General features: G+C 35.6%; 1 protein-coding gene across 4 annotated transcripts in view; it reads right to left on the bottom strand.

Annotated features, from left to right (window-relative positions):
- The window catches only part of LOC119651502 (homeobox protein homothorax), a 440,180-nt gene that overhangs the window by 384,482 nt on the left and 35,836 nt on the right, over positions 1–19,862 (bottom strand). For all 4 annotated transcript variants that reach the window (XM_038055121.1, XM_038055120.1, XM_038055123.1 and 1 more), the window contains exon 2: positions 12,820–13,085. In XM_038055121.1, the coding sequence (XP_037911049.1) occupies positions 12,820–13,085 (266 nt within the window). The remainder of the gene's footprint in view (positions 1–12,819; positions 13,086–19,862) is intronic.

Here is a 19,862-nt window from a genome sequence, read left to right on the forward strand (position 1 = left end):
GCTTCGTATGAAGAAACGGATGAAAATAGGCCTAATAAAATTGCCTAGTTAAAGTAACAATAAAATTTAAATATTCTCACCCATAACAAAACTTCTGACATAAATGCGAATCAAGTCGCCGATTAATTACATCCGGACTAGCATTTTTGAATGTAAAATAGGCAAATAGGTTTCTGTGGATGTCTCGTAAAAGCGAAACATTCAAACAAATTCTTATTTGGAAGTTTATGGGTGAATTAAATAAAATGACAATTATTTAACGACATCTTGTTGAATAGTTTTGATGTCGATGTTGACCAGGAATCACAACAGGAAAGCCAAAAAAAAAAATCCGGAAAAAGCTAGTGAACATCAAAGAATGCATCAACCTTGTTATGTGTATTAAAACCCGGTGAACACTGTTTTTTTGAAGAAAAACCGCGTGACCCACGCTCCTCACTATAAGTTCATACCAGCGATGGTGGTACTCAAAGTCACCAAATCTGAGTTGAAATGAACCGAAGAAAAGTGACGACAAATGGTTAGGTGGGCGGCTGTGTTATAAGTGTTAACATTTTACTTCGATTAGGATTTGTGACACTTTTTTTCTTTCCAGCTCTGTTCTGAGTTAAAACTAGTATTTTGAATATTTAAGTACTGGAAAGGAGAAATTTCTAATGGCTTGTTGTGTTTCCCCTGCAATAATTTGAGAAGTTCGGAAAATTGGTTTCAGGTTCTTAGAGTACTAGGCGCTGCCAATTCAACACAAGGCTCCTCGTAATGTAGGAGACACACCTCTTTCCAAGAACCGGGCAGACTTAATCATAGTCAATTTAGTGAAATGTTAAACAATCTCTTCAATTATAAAAAAACTTTGGATCTAAAACGCTAATGAGTCAATCATCTCGTAAACAATCGCTTTTCAAAAGACACAACTCTATGTAAGACCGCCCATTAAACAAGGAACTATATCCCTTTCAGATCTTTTTGTGGATAACGATTGTGCCGTTATTGCAAATTATTTTACCCGTTGACCAAGCCACAAGAAGTCAAACCTTAAACCATAAGTTTTTTTCTGAGACGTAGTCACGATGGTGGAAATATATCATGTATGCCACCTATAAACTTTTTAAGTACATGTACTTAGAGAAGCATATGCTATGGTCAGTGATTTGACATGATTGTTCGGCTATTTTGCATAATAGAATTACTGGACATAGACTGAATGCATAAAAGGTTTACAAAATGAACTTTTCTAGATAATTAATTTAATTTTCACGAAAGATTTTTGAAATATATAGTAAAAGTGATCAAAGCATTCAGAAAAGTTTAAAAATTGTCGCGAGAATGAAACCCTCGTGTTAATCTCTGAAGTCTTTCAGGTTTTAAGTACCTGAAGACGACCATTCTTGTCATACGGTACCTTTGGGAAAAGCCGGCTACATCTCGACCATAACAGTATTTTCATTGCTGGAAACTACCTTCAATCAGCTTCCCATCAAATGCAACAATATATCTCAAATCTATGTCGTTGTACCAGTATTCCACCAGCTCAATATGTTGTTAAAACTTTTCATTGGTAAAATAGCCTGCGAATCAAAATATCCTTGACATTGTCGGCCCATGTCCATTTGAATGTTAATGCTGATTATGGTCGAATGTAAAAGCATCTTTTTATGGGCGCGGTTTATCCGTTAAAGATGCATAAAAAACTTTTATGTCATTCTCTAAAGGAACATGGTCAATCAGCGTTTACTTAGCGGCGGTTAAGTTCTGAGTAAATGCATCTTTTATGAAGGTGACATCTCTATTGAACACAAAGAAATATCCGTGAATGTGGGAGTAAAAATATTATGAGCATATTCTGGGAATGCCGGCAGAAAGGAAAGGTTCATACAACTCAGTGAAGAAACAACTCAAATCTAATAAGTTGCTCGGGTATCTACACACAACATTTTTTATTGTATCTGAATGTACATACTTTGATACTACAAACACGATCATCAAAGACTCCCTTGATGCGCGAAAAGTTACATAAAACTAACAACTAGATATCCGCTAGCCAGTTTAAAGACCCAGCTTTTTTTCTTAACAAAACTTTAACAAAGACAAGAAAAAAGAACAGGAAAATCAAAGCATTTTCACACATTTTCCTAATCGCCAGCTAAAAAGAAATATTCCGAAATCCCCTCTAACGCAGGCAAAACAAAAAGAATTGTGGAACAAGCTGGAAGACAATATTATTGGATCTTTCTTGGTTTTGTTTCCTTGGCTGATTTTTTTTCGGATTTGAAAATGTGGGAAAAAATTGGTTAATTTTCAATTGCCCATTTCCGATACGTATCCACTTGTCAACAGCCTTTTGTGTTTTACACTTCAAATAAACAGCACACGAGGTGGCAGGGGTCAGACTAATGAATGAATTTTCCGAATGGTTTAGAAATTTCAATATTCGGGGCAAAGTTTGGGTATTTTCAGCGGCAAAAGAAAATCAAATCACTTGTTTATTGTTCTCCAGTTTTTTCCAGTGTTTTTTCTTGTTGGTGCTAATCGTTTTGTGGTAATTAGATTTGTTTGATGAGCTAAAGCTTTGTAGTGAGAACGTTTATTTCTTTTGGGAATGTAATGCAATTTTTATACGATTGCGTTGATGCTTAGGCATAATTAAGATCTTCAATTATAACGATATATTTGAATAGGTAAAGAAGGTTAAGGAACTACGTACACCAGTAAATCCCATAATTATACTCCAGAAAAGCGGTGGGAAACGGAAAAACAAATAAACTTATGTACATATTATGGAATTCATTACAGAATAAATCTCTACACGAGCCAATTTTTACTAAATGTTAGTGCCGCCCCCACATCTGATATTGCACCCAAAATATAGGAAACAGAAGAGAAGCTTCAGGGAAAATCACATTGTGACGCTTTTCATTACTAAAAATTGTCAAACCAAATTTAGCAAAGCTATGCGCACAATACTCCCACCTGTAGTGGTGTCCACAAAGCTGTGATATCAAAGAGCAAAAAAAATGTTGTCATTCTCTACAGGAGCATGGATGACCTAGTTTTACTGGCAAATCGATTCCAAAATACACGAAAAAAATTTCATTTTTTTCGAAAGCAACTGGTGCACGTATACATTTTTCCAGTTTTTCCCTTAACAGAATAATAATCCATTTTTGGGTAATTATTGCAACTAATGAGAGGATACCACAAAATGTAGAAATCGGGTTCATCAAACTCCGCTTTGTAATGATCATGTCACTTCAGGCTATTTAAAAAAGAAATCCGAATAGACTTTTATCAACGACTATAAAAGAGCTTTATGTCAGAGCAGAATTTGAAGTAAGGAGCCCACTAGGCAGGTCGCCCGTCTAAGTGCAATAGTCACGTTAACTACATAGCTGGAGAACATGGACGAGGATTTTTATTATTTTGTTCGGTTGCGCTACAGATCGACGTCCCCAAAAGTCTCACGATTTGTGCCACTCTGCGTCATTTGGGTAAAAATAAGTGTGTCCATCTCTTCCTTATGGTCTTAAAACCAAAATGTACCAAAAACCGAACATTTCCTAAGTAGACTGTCAACAAAAATACACAAAAAGCATAAAGGAGTGGTCGGCTCTGCAATATGATAGAAAGAAGAGGATTTTTTTGTTTAGGAATTGAATCGTATTTTCAATTGATAACCTCGGTTACCAAGACTCGGTGCTTGAGGGACAGGATCTCTGAGAATAATTATAATGGCAGAAGAATTTGAGAAAAGAACTTTTCGAATCATCTCTTTCTAGTTAAAATATCTCTAAGTGACTCAGCGTTATTTCTCCCTAAAATATATGAATCAAAAATATAAGCACAATGCATATATGGATAACGCATTGCCATTTTATGGGAGGCTTCACAATACTTTTTTTATTTAAAAAAAAAATCTACAGAGGTGCTGTTGAATGTATGACCTTTTATCCACAGCATTTCGGTCCAAGCCAGAACTTGTTGCAAACATGCATTTTGAATTTTTTGTATCACCTTAATTGCAGAATATGTGAGAAAATGAGAAACTACTCAAAAGAGAAAACCTGAAAAATTACTCTTCATTGGTTGACACTCGAAAATTAAATGGAAATGACATATAATGGATGCAATGGAACATTATTGGGCGATTACCTCCATATTAAGAAGAATACTCAGCACCCCGGGGTTCTTCCTCCTCTCAAATAAAGTAAATGAGTAAAACTTCACATTGAACGAAAAGAAACGTAATTTAAGCACAGCCAAAAAGGACGCTCCTTAGAGTCTCAACGAATTGAACCTTCCAAAGTGTAGGAGCAGGGCTTCTATTGTATTTTGATCTTCTTTTTACTTCTTTTTTCAGATTTTTTTCTTTCTCTTCATTATATTTTCAATGGACTTTTTAAGCTTCATTACCATCATGCTCCATGCTGTACTAGTGAAAAGTAAAGCAAGCAGAAACATGAACACAAACATCCAGGACATGAATAAAAGTAAAGGCTGGTTTTCAGCCTTAAATTTCCAGTAACGGGGGACGCAAGGGGTATAAATTCTTTGATGACAGTTTTAAAGACAATTCACAGCAAACATGTTTGCAAAAGTGATGGATGAAGCAAAGTTTTCTTGTTATGGGACGTGGCGGACAATGTTCTCATGGAGAAGAAATTGACCTTTTCTGATGACCAATGCCAAGCACAACAGGTTAGTCTGATAACAGTACGCCTCTGCCATGATGATCATGGCAAGATTCAGGAGGTTATTCTACATAACGCCACCAGCAAACAACCAAACCTGTCTTTGCTCCAATGTTGGATTTGATAAATGTTGTGGTCCTTTCAAACGGATCTATGACAGCGTCACGGCAGGATTAGAGATATTATAATGAACATATATTTCTTCTTCTTCTTTAGCCTTTGTCCCGTTCAGAAGCGGAGCCGGTTCAACAATGAGCATTTCTTTCATAGGAGAATAAAGCCAGAAATTGGTGGAGCTGGTGAAACAAACGCAAGCAGATATGAAGTCTAGTCTGGAATATATGGTCTGATATCTCGAGGCGGTTTTTGCCTTAAATTGGAAAAATAATCCAATAGAATGGTTGCAAACTTCTTAACTCGAAGCTCATAACTATTGCATACACGAAGGATCGAGAAAATCCAAATAAAGTAGGGCAGAATTAACTTCTTAACTGAAGACTCTTGTTATCGGAGAAGGAGCAAGCTGTGGCAGTGAACAACTGAACAGGAAATACATTTGCGTAAAGCACTTGGAAATGCGTTCATACAAAACCATTTCGAGCGATCCATTGGTATGATCTGCTGGTCCTTTTATACAGAATAGCCAGCAATGAAAATCATGTTGACTTCATATTTCTAGAAAATTTATTCCAGCTTTTTCATTCTATAGCAAATATCATATCATTCGTGGACTTGTTAGTCGACAGACGTAAAGTCCCTAAAGACTCGGAGTGCTCTTTAAAAAGATAATGAAACTAAATACAGAAAACTGACATTCTTCGCATAGCACGAGTTTACGCCGATATAAATTTTATAACGAATTTTTGGGACTCATCGGAGGCAGTTGCTTTTTTAATAACAAGCTAACTTCTGCTCATTTCTTTAAAATATAGTATATGACATGCGCATAAAAGATTTTTTCAATTGAGATTTATTATTGAAATATAAAGAAAATTTGTACTAACTTCGGGGATAATGAATATGATGATTCTCTTAAGACTGACCAACCGTTCCATTGCTCATATTTAGTAACCTTACAACTGGAATGTAGGCTAACACATAGCTTCTTTCAAAGTAAAGAAATGGTACTTTGGAACCATTCTTCATGTAATTCTTCGTAGTTCGAACCATATTGTCGTAATCGGAACTGTGTCCTAATTCTAACCTTAAGACTCAAGAATTAACATAATAACGCCGAGAGAAAATGCTAAAGAAGGAAACAACTGGTTCCAGAAATACGGTATTTGTTTAAAAAATCACTTTATGGCGAGAAAAGTAAAAATCTTCTTTAATTTCATAGCCTAAGAACGTATTCATTCTTGCTTCTGCGCACCTGAGCACGAGCAAGAAGATTGCTACCAAAGCTACGATCATTCTACCTTATAACAACGTAGGGAGTCGCAATTTTCAAGGACTCTATTTCAAGTCATAGCCACTGTTCATCTGGCAGAAAACTTTGATTTTTATTTTCAAACCTGTCTGAATTTTTATTGTGGCTAAACTTCAAATCAATACCACTTCTACAAGATTCCACGAAATTGCAAATAATTCAACGTAGTACGCTGGTTAATTTTTATAGAAAATAATCCATCTGCGGACAAATACTAAGGGAATGAATTACTTAGGTAGAATGATATCCCGGGAATCTTTGAGAAGCCTCAAATTTAGCATAGGTTATTCAAAGAATGCTTCATATATTAACTAGTACGGAGCTCTTAAAACTATAAAATTGACGTCGCATACTATGGTTGATGGCATTGTCAACGAAAGGTTTTGATGAATAAATGTTTTTATAAATATTGAGCCCTGGGAAGCAAAACCAGATTATAAGGGCTACTGATATACATACATTCTATGAAGAATTATCGTATCTGATAATTGTTGTTATTACAAATATGGTTAACTGCAGATTTCCTTCCAGAAAATTAATCTTTAACCTGAGGGATATGCGCTCGAATATCCAACTATAGAAATTAAAGTACAGTAACGAAGAACCGGTGCATTGGAATGAATACAACACACAAAAATATTTAATCGTTGTTGCCCATATTACATAAAATCCTATGGAAAATCATGCATAAATGCTTGTTTCTTTCATAAACCAGTTCTTGATCTTCTTCCTCGGCATGCAGCTTTTATATATAAACTATAGACAACGTCGTATATTCAGACACTACAATCGTTGTCCCAACTACCATAATGGCAGCAGAAATTAGCATAAATTAACCGAAAAAACGATGATACACTCTCTTTCCATACTGGTCGTCTCTTCTGCAGATATTCAGAAAATGGAATAAGGCTTCAGGGTAGAATTATGGAAGTATGTGGGAATACCGTCAGCCGCCATGATTTCAGGAGGCAGTCTATCAAAAATGTCGAATGTATAGAGAAATTTTTAAGATGAATAGTAAGATGGTTTTCTTTTGGGCCTATTAAACCAATTCGTAAAATATCTTGTTGTAAAGTAGGCTTTATTAGGTAGGTGTCAAAAATGCCCATATAATTCGGAGTTTTCAAAATTACTATCTATTTTTAGCATTTTGATTAATTGATTAGTCAGTTGTGATAAAATAGCCAAGAGAATCTCACTGATTTATGTTTGTTTTCATAATCTAAATTTAAATGTCTGAAATTTCTATTTATTAACTTATTTAAATCAAAATAAAATTAATGAGAAAATTAGATTTCTAGTAAATTGATAAATTAAAGAAAACTAAACGTTGTGAATACAAACATTATTTAGATATAGATATTTCATCATTCGTATTTGAATGAATGCAGAAAAAAGAATCTAAATTTAAAAAGCCAGGCTTTAGTTTTGGCTTGAGCTTTCGAATAGAACGAAATCAAAAACTATTTTAAGTACTAGATTCATTGGCCTTTTAGTCATTACCTATTCTGACTACACTGAGGCATACCAAACAGAAAACACCAAAGCATAAACGAAATTACTAATATAATTTGACCATTCCAAGTCGACCTAGCCATCTATCCTAATTAGTACCCCAAAAACGTCGAACACATCGGCGTCAATTTGAAAGAATTGAGATCTAATCAGTGACACAACTCGAAGAGGCAAGAATATGAATTATATATTTTGTTTCCAAAAATATATATTCCGTGTTTCCCTAGCCTAACTTCTACATGCCGACTACGGACAACTATGAGTGCCATGAGTATGATGTGCGGTTCATAAAAGTTTTGGACTTTTTGAATATTAACGATGTCGGTATTCTTGGCGTTGATCACGTCCAAATCATTACCATATAAATGTGACGATCTGAAATGTCACCGATACCATGATGATCATCATGAGGATGATTATCATCACAGCAGTGATGATCATGATGTTGATAATGATAATAATGATGACGAGGACGACCACGGTGATGATATTTCACCGGATTATTCCATCCAGTAACACACCCTTACCGTTTTTTACAACGGCAGTACAGAAAAACCCAGGCATTTACATACTATTTAATATGTAACAACCAAACTAATCAGAAGGCATGATCAAAATAGATATTCGAGTAAAGAACCAAATACAAATAGTAAACTAGAAGAAAATCTAACTGATTGACTGAATTGGTTCGTATGTAAGAATTTGTGTGCATACTTTATTTCCATATCAACACCGCTACACTGATGGTAGGCAAATCCCTCTTGCGTGGTAGACGAAAATGAGAATACACCATAAATTCCAAAGAAATCATTTGTCTGCTGACCAGTCATCCTAAAGATAAAAATCTAATAAGATGATCTCTGACATATCGATCAGGCATGATTTATGGATTTCCAACTTGTTTTTTATAGTCGATCTATTAAATACTTGAGAAGAGAGAAAAAGCCACCATAGATATTTAACGATCGTGATTCTGATCTCGGGCTAGATGAGAGGAAAAGAGACGAAAATGGAATAAAAAAATAAAACATGCTAGTTGATGGAAGAATGTTTCAGCATGACGCTATGTTCTATAGCATTACTGTAGACAATTTTTTCTAGTCACCATGGAAAATTCGCGTTAACGATCTCAAACGGTTCCTAGATGACATAAGCGTAGATGGGATATTAATTCTGAATACAGTTGCTTAGAAGAGGGTGGTTGGAAATTTTTCAAGCAGTAAAAAGTCATTCCAAGACTAAGTTTTATGGAAAGGATAAATTTCAGACTTGACGGAAATTAATAAAACTATGAAAGGATGGAAACTTGACCCTCAACTATACAGAAGCCCAAAGTTAAAATGCATATGTTAAATATGTACAACTACATCTGCAATTAGTTTTTAAAGATCGCTCCATGCAGTACCTAAGATTATTGGTAAAGTAAGCCAAATCACCGACTATTTCTTTCCGCGTCCATTCAAAGTTCTTTGTGATGTAAACTGATGTAAACTGGGCATAATTTTGAATACCTTTTATCTACTTTCTTTAATAACATGCTTTGATTTCGCGAACAAAAGGAGGAAATTTGTGAAAGAAACTGAGTAGAATAACAAAATAATGATATTTCTTTGTCTTAGAAAATGTACAAAGAAATATAAACAACAACTTTTAATTGCAAGACAAGCCATAACAAACTTTTCTGGGATACAATTATATATACAATCAACAAAGTATAGCATCCAAAAAACTGCTGTTGTCGAAAAATTATGTCGCACTTTTTCAAAACTCTAATCGTCAGGTTTTTGGCTGACTCCTCTCAGAACGCGTGCTGCCGATTTATGGAATGAAAAAAATACAATGTTCACCATACTACCTACCGTTAATCAAAAGAATCGTGCAAAAATTTCCTCAAAAATTACATTAAATTTTCTGTTAAATTCCACCACGAAAACCTTAAACATTTATCTTTTTAAGTGCAACAATAACAGCTAGCAATCCATCACTATACGAGTACTGAGTGAGCGCAAGCTTGCTTCTTGTACCACTCAGCAAACCAACAAATTATTCAGAGAAAACCTCAGTTTGAACACAACATAATTTTTCATCTGTGTCCACTTTTACTTAGTACCAAGTAATGTAAATATAGACAATACCTACTTAATTCAGAAGATGTGGAAAGAAAAGGAGTTTAATTCTAAGTAACAATTTATTTCATTAATTAAAGATTCATTGTTTGAGACCCATCCACCCGTCCTCCTGAATTGTTGTACGAGTAGTTGGGCAATTTGAAATCACGAAACAAAAATAAAAATGGATATTTTCACAAAGATGGAATGAAGGTGGCATATTAAGAATGTAAATTATGTAATTATCAAAAGTTAACACCTTCACGCTGAACTAATTATAGAGGATTTTAATGGGAATAAGCTAGACCTCTCCGTTGAAGTATTGAGCAAAGACATATGCAATGTTTCATTAGTGACACGACTATAAAATGGAGACGATAAAAATTCCAAGCAAAGAAACCCCAAAAGCACCTGATGTAAGGACAAACTGGCGACCTGGCTGTAACGATACCAGCTCTCAGTGAATGACTAGGCATACTTCAGGCAATGCTGACCTAGAACTCCACTCCAATAAACAAGTTGATTTGAATTTTTAAGGAAGACCAACGAACATTTGTCAATTTCAAAAGATCTGCATATTGTCAGCCGGGCGATAACAGTCGAACCATGAAGATCATGATCACGTTACAGACAAATTAATTTCATTTAAGTTCGGTAAAAAATACATTGGCCTGCCTCTTACATTCTCTACGTATGCTCATCGAAGAAGAACAGCAACTGTTATTGTTAGTGCACTCGAATGCGTATAACCAGAAAACTCTTTTTCCCAAAGCCAATTCGTCCGATACTTGTTAATCGTTGATCTTCTCCTTGTGTTTTTTGCCGGTGTGCACTAGGAAGGGTCATTTGAAATTCTAATTGAGGAGAGCCACCGGGCAGCATGGACAGTTTAATTGTTTCGTTAGAGAACCTATGCCTAACTGCACTATTAGAATGGTATTATTTGAGATGAAAAAGCTACATGAATGTCCAGCGTTGCTTGTAGGAGAAAGAGGTTCGCATTTCCAAATGATGACTTGTCCGGTTGATGCTGATCGCGATTGCCAGGAATGATCGACAAAACGACTATTCAATTTGTTAACTGTAACACATTAAAATTTGTTAGGTTGAGAAGAACAGACTCATGAACTTGCTTTGGTTTCAATTCATAGTAGCCCAAGGATTCCTTTGGGAAGATAAATTCCCTGGACTAGAATAAAAAACAGTTTAGGATATGGGCACAAATAACATCAGCGATGCTAAATGTAAATTACCACAACTAGCTTTCTGGCAACTTTGGTAGGACTGAGAAATATATACTTTATATTTTATATTAAGGCAAATAAAATTATTTCTTTTAGCTCCTATAGGAGAAGAGCTTACCAAGCAGCTATATACAATTAAAACGGATGAATATAATTTCATACTAGATCGCGTTGTCCCAGTGCGATGTGAGCATGTCAGACATCAATCATACACCATCGACACGATCTGCATAAACGTACCTTAACCGAAGAACCTGTCTGATCATCAAAAGACAAAGACAAGATGATCACATATAGAAATATATGCACATATGAAACTATGTAGAAACGAGCCTATATATCGGTGAATGGATATATGTAGGAAAGTGAACCTCCGAACGCAAAATTAATGTTAGTTAGATGGTAATTGCTTCAGATATGCAAAACACGAGTCTTTCGTCTTTGCAAGCGCAAAGTGCCTCATATTGTTGTTGTAATTGTCTGGTCTGGTATCCGGTTCTCTAAAGTCTACTACCGGTTGTGCATATTTCTCATCGTAGATTACATACATTTGGCTCGTACAATTTGCAGATAGGTAACATGAACGAAACCCTGAGGGGTTTCTTGAGACCGTATTTCCATTTCTATTGATTATATTCTACATAAAATGCACAACATACCACTCCTGAACCTACACGAAGCATGCTCAATGCACATCCAAATATACACTTAACTTGTATAGTGTATAGATCATACTGAGAGAACCTTCAAACAATAGAAAAGATACTACACATTGAACAGATGTTCTCATGTTCACGCAGCGATTGGTTCCGCCATTTGTTCCGCAAAATTATTTTAAAGGTGTAAGGGACAAGGTATTGCCAATCTATTGCTCTTATTGGGAATAGTTCATCGGTCAGTGCTCAGTCAGGGACAATTACGAAATTAACATTTGGATTGGTCGTTGCACACGGCAAAGGTTAAAAGGGACCAGAAGGATCAACACCACCTTTTAATTCGAACGAGGCTTCTGTATTTAAATGAAATTATAAGTGAACATTTCAATATCACAAACATTCAATTATCCTTGAAAAATCCAAAAATTCCTCATGTAGCCCTTATAAAGGCAATATCATGACTACATCTAAAACGCTCCAACATAGTCATCATAGAATAGATACGAACGCAACCGATCATGCGGTAGAAGGAAGAAGGTAAAAAGGAAGAATAAAATTCTAGAGACTTTATAGGGTCACGGAGCATTTCTCACATTATTACCAAAATTGGTAGGTGGTAACCTACTTAAAAGAGTCCACAATGTATACGAAAATACGAATTTATATAAAACTCTATAACATCTTGGGCACCTTTTTACTACGGTGCGAACAACTTAAATATGGTCATTTTCCTTAGTGCGGTTAGCCGGGACTATGATTATCTTGAAACGTGCAACGCTCTCCCTCTACTCGTAACTTCATAATGATTTATTGCTATTATAGGGAATACGAAGTAGGCAGTTCATTTAGCCTTTATACAAAGTAAGATTTTAGTACCGGTGTGCGGTCTTCTTTAATTTCACACGGAAGATCATGCTGTAAGGTGTAAGAATGAACTTAACGTCAGGTTCCTGAGACGAAGAAATTTTGGTTTTGGAGTCAATCTTACATTTGAATATTTGCGATAGCTCATTGGAATATTTTGGCCAAACTACTTCGATCATAAAGAGAAGGTATCAAGTCATGATTGAAAATTTTTGATAATACACCTTGAAATTTCAAAGATATCAAAGCATTTCAGGATACTTCATGATCATATCATATACCATAGATAATTCATTAAAAATCATACAAACTTACTCATATATAGCATCCTTATCACGTTTATGTACTTCTGGTATTGCTCCCATTAAATGATTAGCAACCGGTGATACATGACTAGGTGTACCATGACCCGAATGATATCCATGCATGCCAACTGTTGCAGCTGCCGCTGCATGACTCATGTGTGGTGAATGATGTGGTGGTAGGCCTTGTAATCCAGGCGGCCTATGTCCAGCATGTGGATCGTACATAGCTGCTGCTGCTGCTCCCGAGTCCATATAGCCGTGCAGGCCATCGTCATACTAAAAAGATACAAGAACAAGGTAAAAATTAGACCTGGAACTGACCATATGTGTAAAATGTAAAGAGAAAATTAAAAATTACAAATTTAAGGTTTTCAAATTGTTATTTTCCAAACACACGCATTCAAATTTAACAAGGAAAACTCATCCCAAGAGAAATTATGCAATAATATGAAAATATAATTAATTCTTAAACTAGTCATTAAAAAAGTTCGTAAATAGAAGAAAGGCCAATTAAAAGAACAACTCAAGAGGAAAATTATCCGCCTTGTTGAACAAATTGTAATTTAATGGGTGGCACCTTTAAGTTGTGGAAGGCGGCTGCCCCTCTTTGTCGTTGCTTATGTAAGGTGGTTATAATAATCAGTGAGAAGATAGGTGATATTAAAATGATCACCTTCAGAAAAAAAATAAGGCTATAATTTAATTCCAGCCGTAGTTTGATGTCGAGATTCTGAGGCGAAGATGATTATAGTCAATTCATTATCGCAAGATCGAGAAAAGTTAAAAGGACATAAAAAAATTGGCGTCAAAATTAAATTACCAAGCATACAGAAGCATCAACATGTTTACTTTATTTCCCATTAAAACACATTAGACTTTCCCTTCATTGAAATTAATTCAATTCGATTAATTGGAATTATCCTATCCTTGAATTTCTCATTTTTTGGTAACGGCACCGAAGCAAATATGTGGTGAATCACATCTTAAATTAATGGTTTATTTATCATTTTTCTAAATTCTGATTCATTTCAACTGATCAAGGAAATATACGTGCATTTCCCCCTCCCCTCTACCAGTATCACTTACAGAAACCAGAAAGAAGCTAGGTGATACGGAGGATTTCGTAGGCTTTTTATACAAGAAGCTTTGGATGCGCGTCTATTTCATTTGTACGTAGCTACAAATCCAACCATCTGCTATTTTTCATTTAGAGTACAGTGTTATGTCTTTAGAATATGAGACGATTCATTTTAATGTGATATTGGCATTTTGTGATGTATTTTGTTGCAGTAATTTACTCCTGCAACTTTGTTAATAATATCATGATTTGCACCAAAAATTCCAGCATTGGTCTCCATATTACTACTTTTATTGCTAAAAAATTGTGAACTGACTAGGAGGGTTCGACACTGAATTGCCAAAATATGTATATTATATTAAGATACTTTTACTAAGGACATGATCTTGTTGTTTTCATTTTTCGATTAGGTCCTCTCTGCTATTAGGAAAATCGTGCTGGCTCATGACGCTTTTCATAGATCAAGAGATCATAAATTACAAAAAATACACTTCCAATAGCACTTCCGCGATGCGGAATGAACATTTCATTAATTTTGGCCCATAATGCCAAAGACACGAAGAAGTGCTGTCGAAGAAATTTTCCTGACTTCAATAGACCGCCCTATTAGTCGGAGATCAATTCTATGGGCTAAAGCGTGTAATAAATTTTGATGGCAAGGATTTGCACTAAACATCATAAATTTTATAGTCGCTGAAGCAATACATCAGTCTCATTTCTATAACAAATCTTTGAGATCTTTTCATCCTCAACCAGGCCCGTGTGCACAAGGGGAATCTGGCGTTTTCAAGTTGCCCCCCCCCCCTCCCCCCTCCTTCGCATTGGGGCCGTTTGAATGACGATTTTATAAGATTCAAAATTGCGTTATTATGTTGATGGCACATATTACTCGATGCCTTGAACATTCTTTTCATTAACCTATTTAAAGAAATGACGAATTGGCGGCGCGATGATCGAGTTAGTTGCAGGTCAGCCACTTGATTTTGTTACCCTAAGTTCGAATCTCTGTTCGTCATAGATGTTTTCGTCCGTATTTGTGTTGTCCCGCTACTGTAAGTTTGTCATTTGCATAGCGTTAATTATGGTGACGATAAACCTGTACAATTGCACTGACAACCAAAATGGGAAAGAAATAACAATATGAAAAAAGGGACGACGATGAGATATCAGGGTGAAAACTTTGGTGCTGTTCTTACCAGGAGGTTTTTTATAACTTTCTCTCGTTCTCTCTCTAAGCCCAACCACCATGATTGGAAAAAATTAAATAAAACGGGGATCTTAGATCCATACATTGCTTAACTATGAAAGATTTACTATCATCGCTGGAGGAGTGAAGTTAAAGCATGTAACCAGATAAAAGTAATTTGAAGAGAATGTGACGGTAATAATTTCTTTTACGAAATAGCAGAGGAAATAAATGAAGGAAGAATACCTGAACACCCCATAAATTCCTTCTCAAAATGCATGCTAGTGAAATCTTGGCAAGATTTATTGAACTGGAAAATCAGCAAAAAATAATCCTATTTATAAAAAGGAGTCACAAAGGTCAAATTCCCAACGACGGGATGGTTGAGGGGGTAGAGTGTGAGCTTCTCAATCTCGCTGTTCTGGGTTTGTATCGCAGTCGTTATGAGTGTCTGTGTTCGTCTTGTGTTTATCTCGCTAGTGTGAGCTTACCACTTGCCAGCCGTTAAGTGTAATGATAGTGAAACTGAAGCGCAATCTGACTGTATAGATGGTTTATACTCCAACAAAGCAAATTGTTAAGAAAAGGAGGCACTGAAAATGCATGGTAGATCTTCTCATTCACAAACTAGAACACCCTGATGCAGAATCCAAATTTAAGGAGAACATTGTTTGAAAATGATGAAATTTTTAGTACTACGCATACTCTTAGAATCTACAAGGGTGTTATCAACGAGATAATGAAGGAATTTTAAATGATGTTATATATGAGGACATAAAAACATCCTCCGGAGGTAAGATTTGGAAACAACTAAAAACCTAACCTTAAATTGTTTATAGATTCGGACATAGCTTGATTCTGCAGGCGAAAGGCTACATTATATTATCCTCAGAATTCGGTCAGCTTGACTGAATCAAATTGGACATACTACTTCGAACGGAATTTGCCCTGTTTTCTATCGACTTGGATATTAGGGCCAACTCTAACCAACGAGTTACCATTAACACAGATGAAATGATCATGGCATCGAAGTTCTTCCTTTAAAATTCTTAATGATAGACTGATGTCATATCTGATGGGCTCTTTCTCTACTCGGGGCTAAGCTTAAGAAATTAAGTGCTGATCAAACGGAACATCTCCGTTTTTATAGTCGAAAGATTCATACGCAAGTATAGAAAGTGGGAGGACAAACTATATTATGATAGATTTTGAAAAAGAATGCTAACTGCAAAGCACCACTAAAAACAATTTGCACTGATAGGTGAAATTATTTCATGGCACCAATCTCCACAGACAGAAAGCAGCGATCCTGGCATTACGAATGATATTATGCAAAAGATAAATAAATGCACGTCCTGCAAAGGAAAATCTAATTTGAATTGAATACTGTTCATCTGGGCATTGATCAAAACCAAATGGTTACAGTATTCAAGTTCATCCAAAGATCAATGCTTTTGGGTTATATCTGACCTAAAACAACATCCTTTCTACATAAAACCTATTGCATATAAAAATATTCCAATTCTAGCATTCGCAAAAACCATATCAACGTCTGACTTTTCTGGCTAAGGACAATTAATACCTCCTTGACCCAGTTTTATCCGAAAGGTTAATAGAAGCGGATTCAACTGTCAAATTCTACATCTAGAATGTCAAACTGTTACGAAAAAGCATCGTTTTGATGGTTTTCCAATTGAATACTTGCATATGATAAGACGCAATCTGATAGGTGCTTCCGCTATTCAAATCAGCTCACAAATTCATACTCAAAACCATGCCCCCAATTTCTAACGTTATCCACCCATGAGTCCAATGCTCAAAAGCCCCAACAAAATTCAACTAACTCCTAATAAAATCGAAATTGAAATTTCTGGTAGGCCAAGTCTGAGGCCTCTTGATTAAATTCAAGTCAACCTACTGAGGGAGTAGACAAAACGCATGCTGTGTTACAAATCGAAGTAAAACTCATCTTAATTTTATAAGTGTTCGCTTGTCCGAATTTCAAATAGATCATTCAATTTTGTAAATAGAGACAGCAGGTCGAGGGGGAGAGTTACAAGTCTTCAATGAGATCTGGGAATAGAAGTGACATAGACCGATTCAAATATAAAGTTGTCACAAACGAACAATCGAAAAGGAAAGTTAACTGTTTTAATTTCACTTTTTGTCCCCGGAAAAATACAGACGAATAAACTTGAAACTAGGTCTCCCGATCGTCCAACGACCTCTAACAAACATACATATGTACATATCAATGTTGATCTGAATCTTCGATTATATTGCGATATCTTAATTTTGCAGAAATGAGGTTTTTAGCTTGAGTAACACAGATTATAACAAGGTAATCGCTCATTTGCATTTTAAGGAAGTTTACCAACAATTTAGTTGTTTCAGCGGCTTGCAAAGGCGTAACATTGATGTATGCTACCATTAATCCTAATTTACAGTGTTTATTGCCAAATTTGTGTGCCGTAAGTGGGAAAACAATCGAAATTTTCGGAATAAAGGCTTTTGGGATTCTGTTTGTTAGTTCAATTGAATTAACTTGAGTGGTGAAGCGTGGTTACTTACCAGCAACTTCGAATGGGAAGGTACAATGTCGATACTATTGTCTAAGTTCTACACAGTCTAAATATAACGTCCATCTACATATAACATGTATCTATTTTACTCAACACCGGCCGCGCTGACAGCTCTCACGATCTATTATTCCCGATAATGTCACATACTCATGAATAAGTAATTTGCGTTGGTGAAGTTGTGTATGTTCTCAGTAGATCACATACTGTTCATTCACTACTATAAGTTAGTCGTTAGACACATAGACATTACACAGGACAGGTTTATGCGTAAGCAAAATATAAAAGATTTTTTTTTATCGTTTCAAATGCAAATGAATCCCGCCAACGTCTCAGGTGGTGTTAAAGCATTTGACAGCGCATAGAAATTTAGATTTGTTGGTTTTTCGGAAGACTTATTGTGAGTATACCTACATAAGTTTGATTTGTTGGGGACCTGTCCGATCAATTCGACCTTGGTTATGCATGCTAAAATATTAAGTCGGTAGAGATGAAGGAGTAAAGATTATATTCAAGCAGGTAGAAATTTTGTGGGTACGATACCATAGTAATGGGGTCCTTGAAAACATCTTATGATTTCTAATTTGTTGGGTACCTGCTATCGCAAAGGCAAGGAAATACACATGATTGAAACATAAGTCGATTTGTTGTGTCTACATTATTGGTTAACGTATTATTACATTTGTTGGTATAGAAAGTGTGAAGTATCTGCAGACTATCGCCTGCATATGCATAATTCCACCATGTACCATGCACGAGGCTTTGACTGAAACCAGCTAATAAGATTGCTGAAGCCTAAATTCTACCAAAGGTTCATTCAATAGAAGGATAGCTTTCTATGTTCCCGAATATGTTCTTGCTACACCACGAAGAGAAATAAAACTGACATAAAAGGTTTTTTTTTCACTGTTTCCTTTCAAATCGCGAAGGGTTTTTCTACCCAAACATTTCTAGTTTCTGACATGGCTAAGTAACGGAAACATTCTCTTATTCCAGCTGATTTTATTTTCAAGACAAATACGAATAGATCAATTCAGAAAAGCTATTATTTTAAATTATGACGAGGACTGAATTCTAATGAGCCAGAAAGCTCCTAATTTTTTACCTTTTCAGCTTGCCTTGTGACGACTTTCGATTTTTAATTTTGCTCAAATGGGAGATTTCGCAGGGGTGCCTTTTTGATGAGCTGTGCGATTTAAAAAATAAATTATAGTCGGCAACATTTAAAAGCAATGACCGTAATCATGGAGTCACGCAACAAAAACATAAAAGTTTAGTCGCAACACACGCGGGCTGATTTGAATCTAGAAAAGGAAAATTTGTCGTAAAATTGATCTTATGCAGCTCAGAATGTAAACCAACATTGAATAGTTATTAATAAATTTTATTCTATCGTTAAACAATTGTTAAAACCACTAATTAGTAGTCGGTATTTGTTTTTCGTGAAGATATAAATAGATGATAAAAAAAACTACGGCAAATATACTGCCAACCACCCACTTAAATAGATGCAAAGGTGGAGATTAAAATCACATAATTCTATACGGATGGAAATGAGTCTACAAGTCACGTTCTCCTATAGTTCAATGAAATTAGGATTAGGATTTGGTTTTTGATGCGTTTGCAAATTACAAGGATACCACATATCAGTCAAAAGGCAACATTTCTGGGCCTTTCACTTCCAACACAAAACGTCCACAACAAGCACCATTAGCATATCTGAAGAAAAGTCCCTCTCAACATTCCTATCTGTAAAGTGCAATTCCATTATCCATTATCATTGACTGATGATGAATTTTCAAAATATAATGCCATTCGCCATTTGTGTTCTCGCCGGCCTGCCTGTTTTCTACTTACCCTGCCCAACTTACCCACATATGTATGCACAAGAAATAACGAAACTATTTGAGAATTCAATTTTTGTGAGAAAGGAAAGGAGACAGATATTCTATGTATTCCCCATCAAGTTCCAAGAACAATTCAGAAAAATATTCTTGTCTTCAAGGAAAAATTGAAACGTCCATTAGAAATCACTAGGCCGTGGAAGATATATGACCTTTCCTTGTATTACACTAAAGTATGCTGAGAGTAATGTAAATAGATAGGAATATACCCGATATATAGTGTGGAGAGGAAGAAAACGACATTGGGGTGAGAAAGAGTGAACGCAAAATTTTTCAAAAGAAAACAAGAAAAATTGTCGTAGTTTT

Source organism: Hermetia illucens, chromosome 3, assembly GCF_905115235.1.
Source record: "Hermetia illucens chromosome 3, iHerIll2.2.curated.20191125, whole genome shotgun sequence".
Taxonomy (NCBI): Eukaryota; Metazoa; Arthropoda; class Insecta; order Diptera; family Stratiomyidae; genus Hermetia; species Hermetia illucens.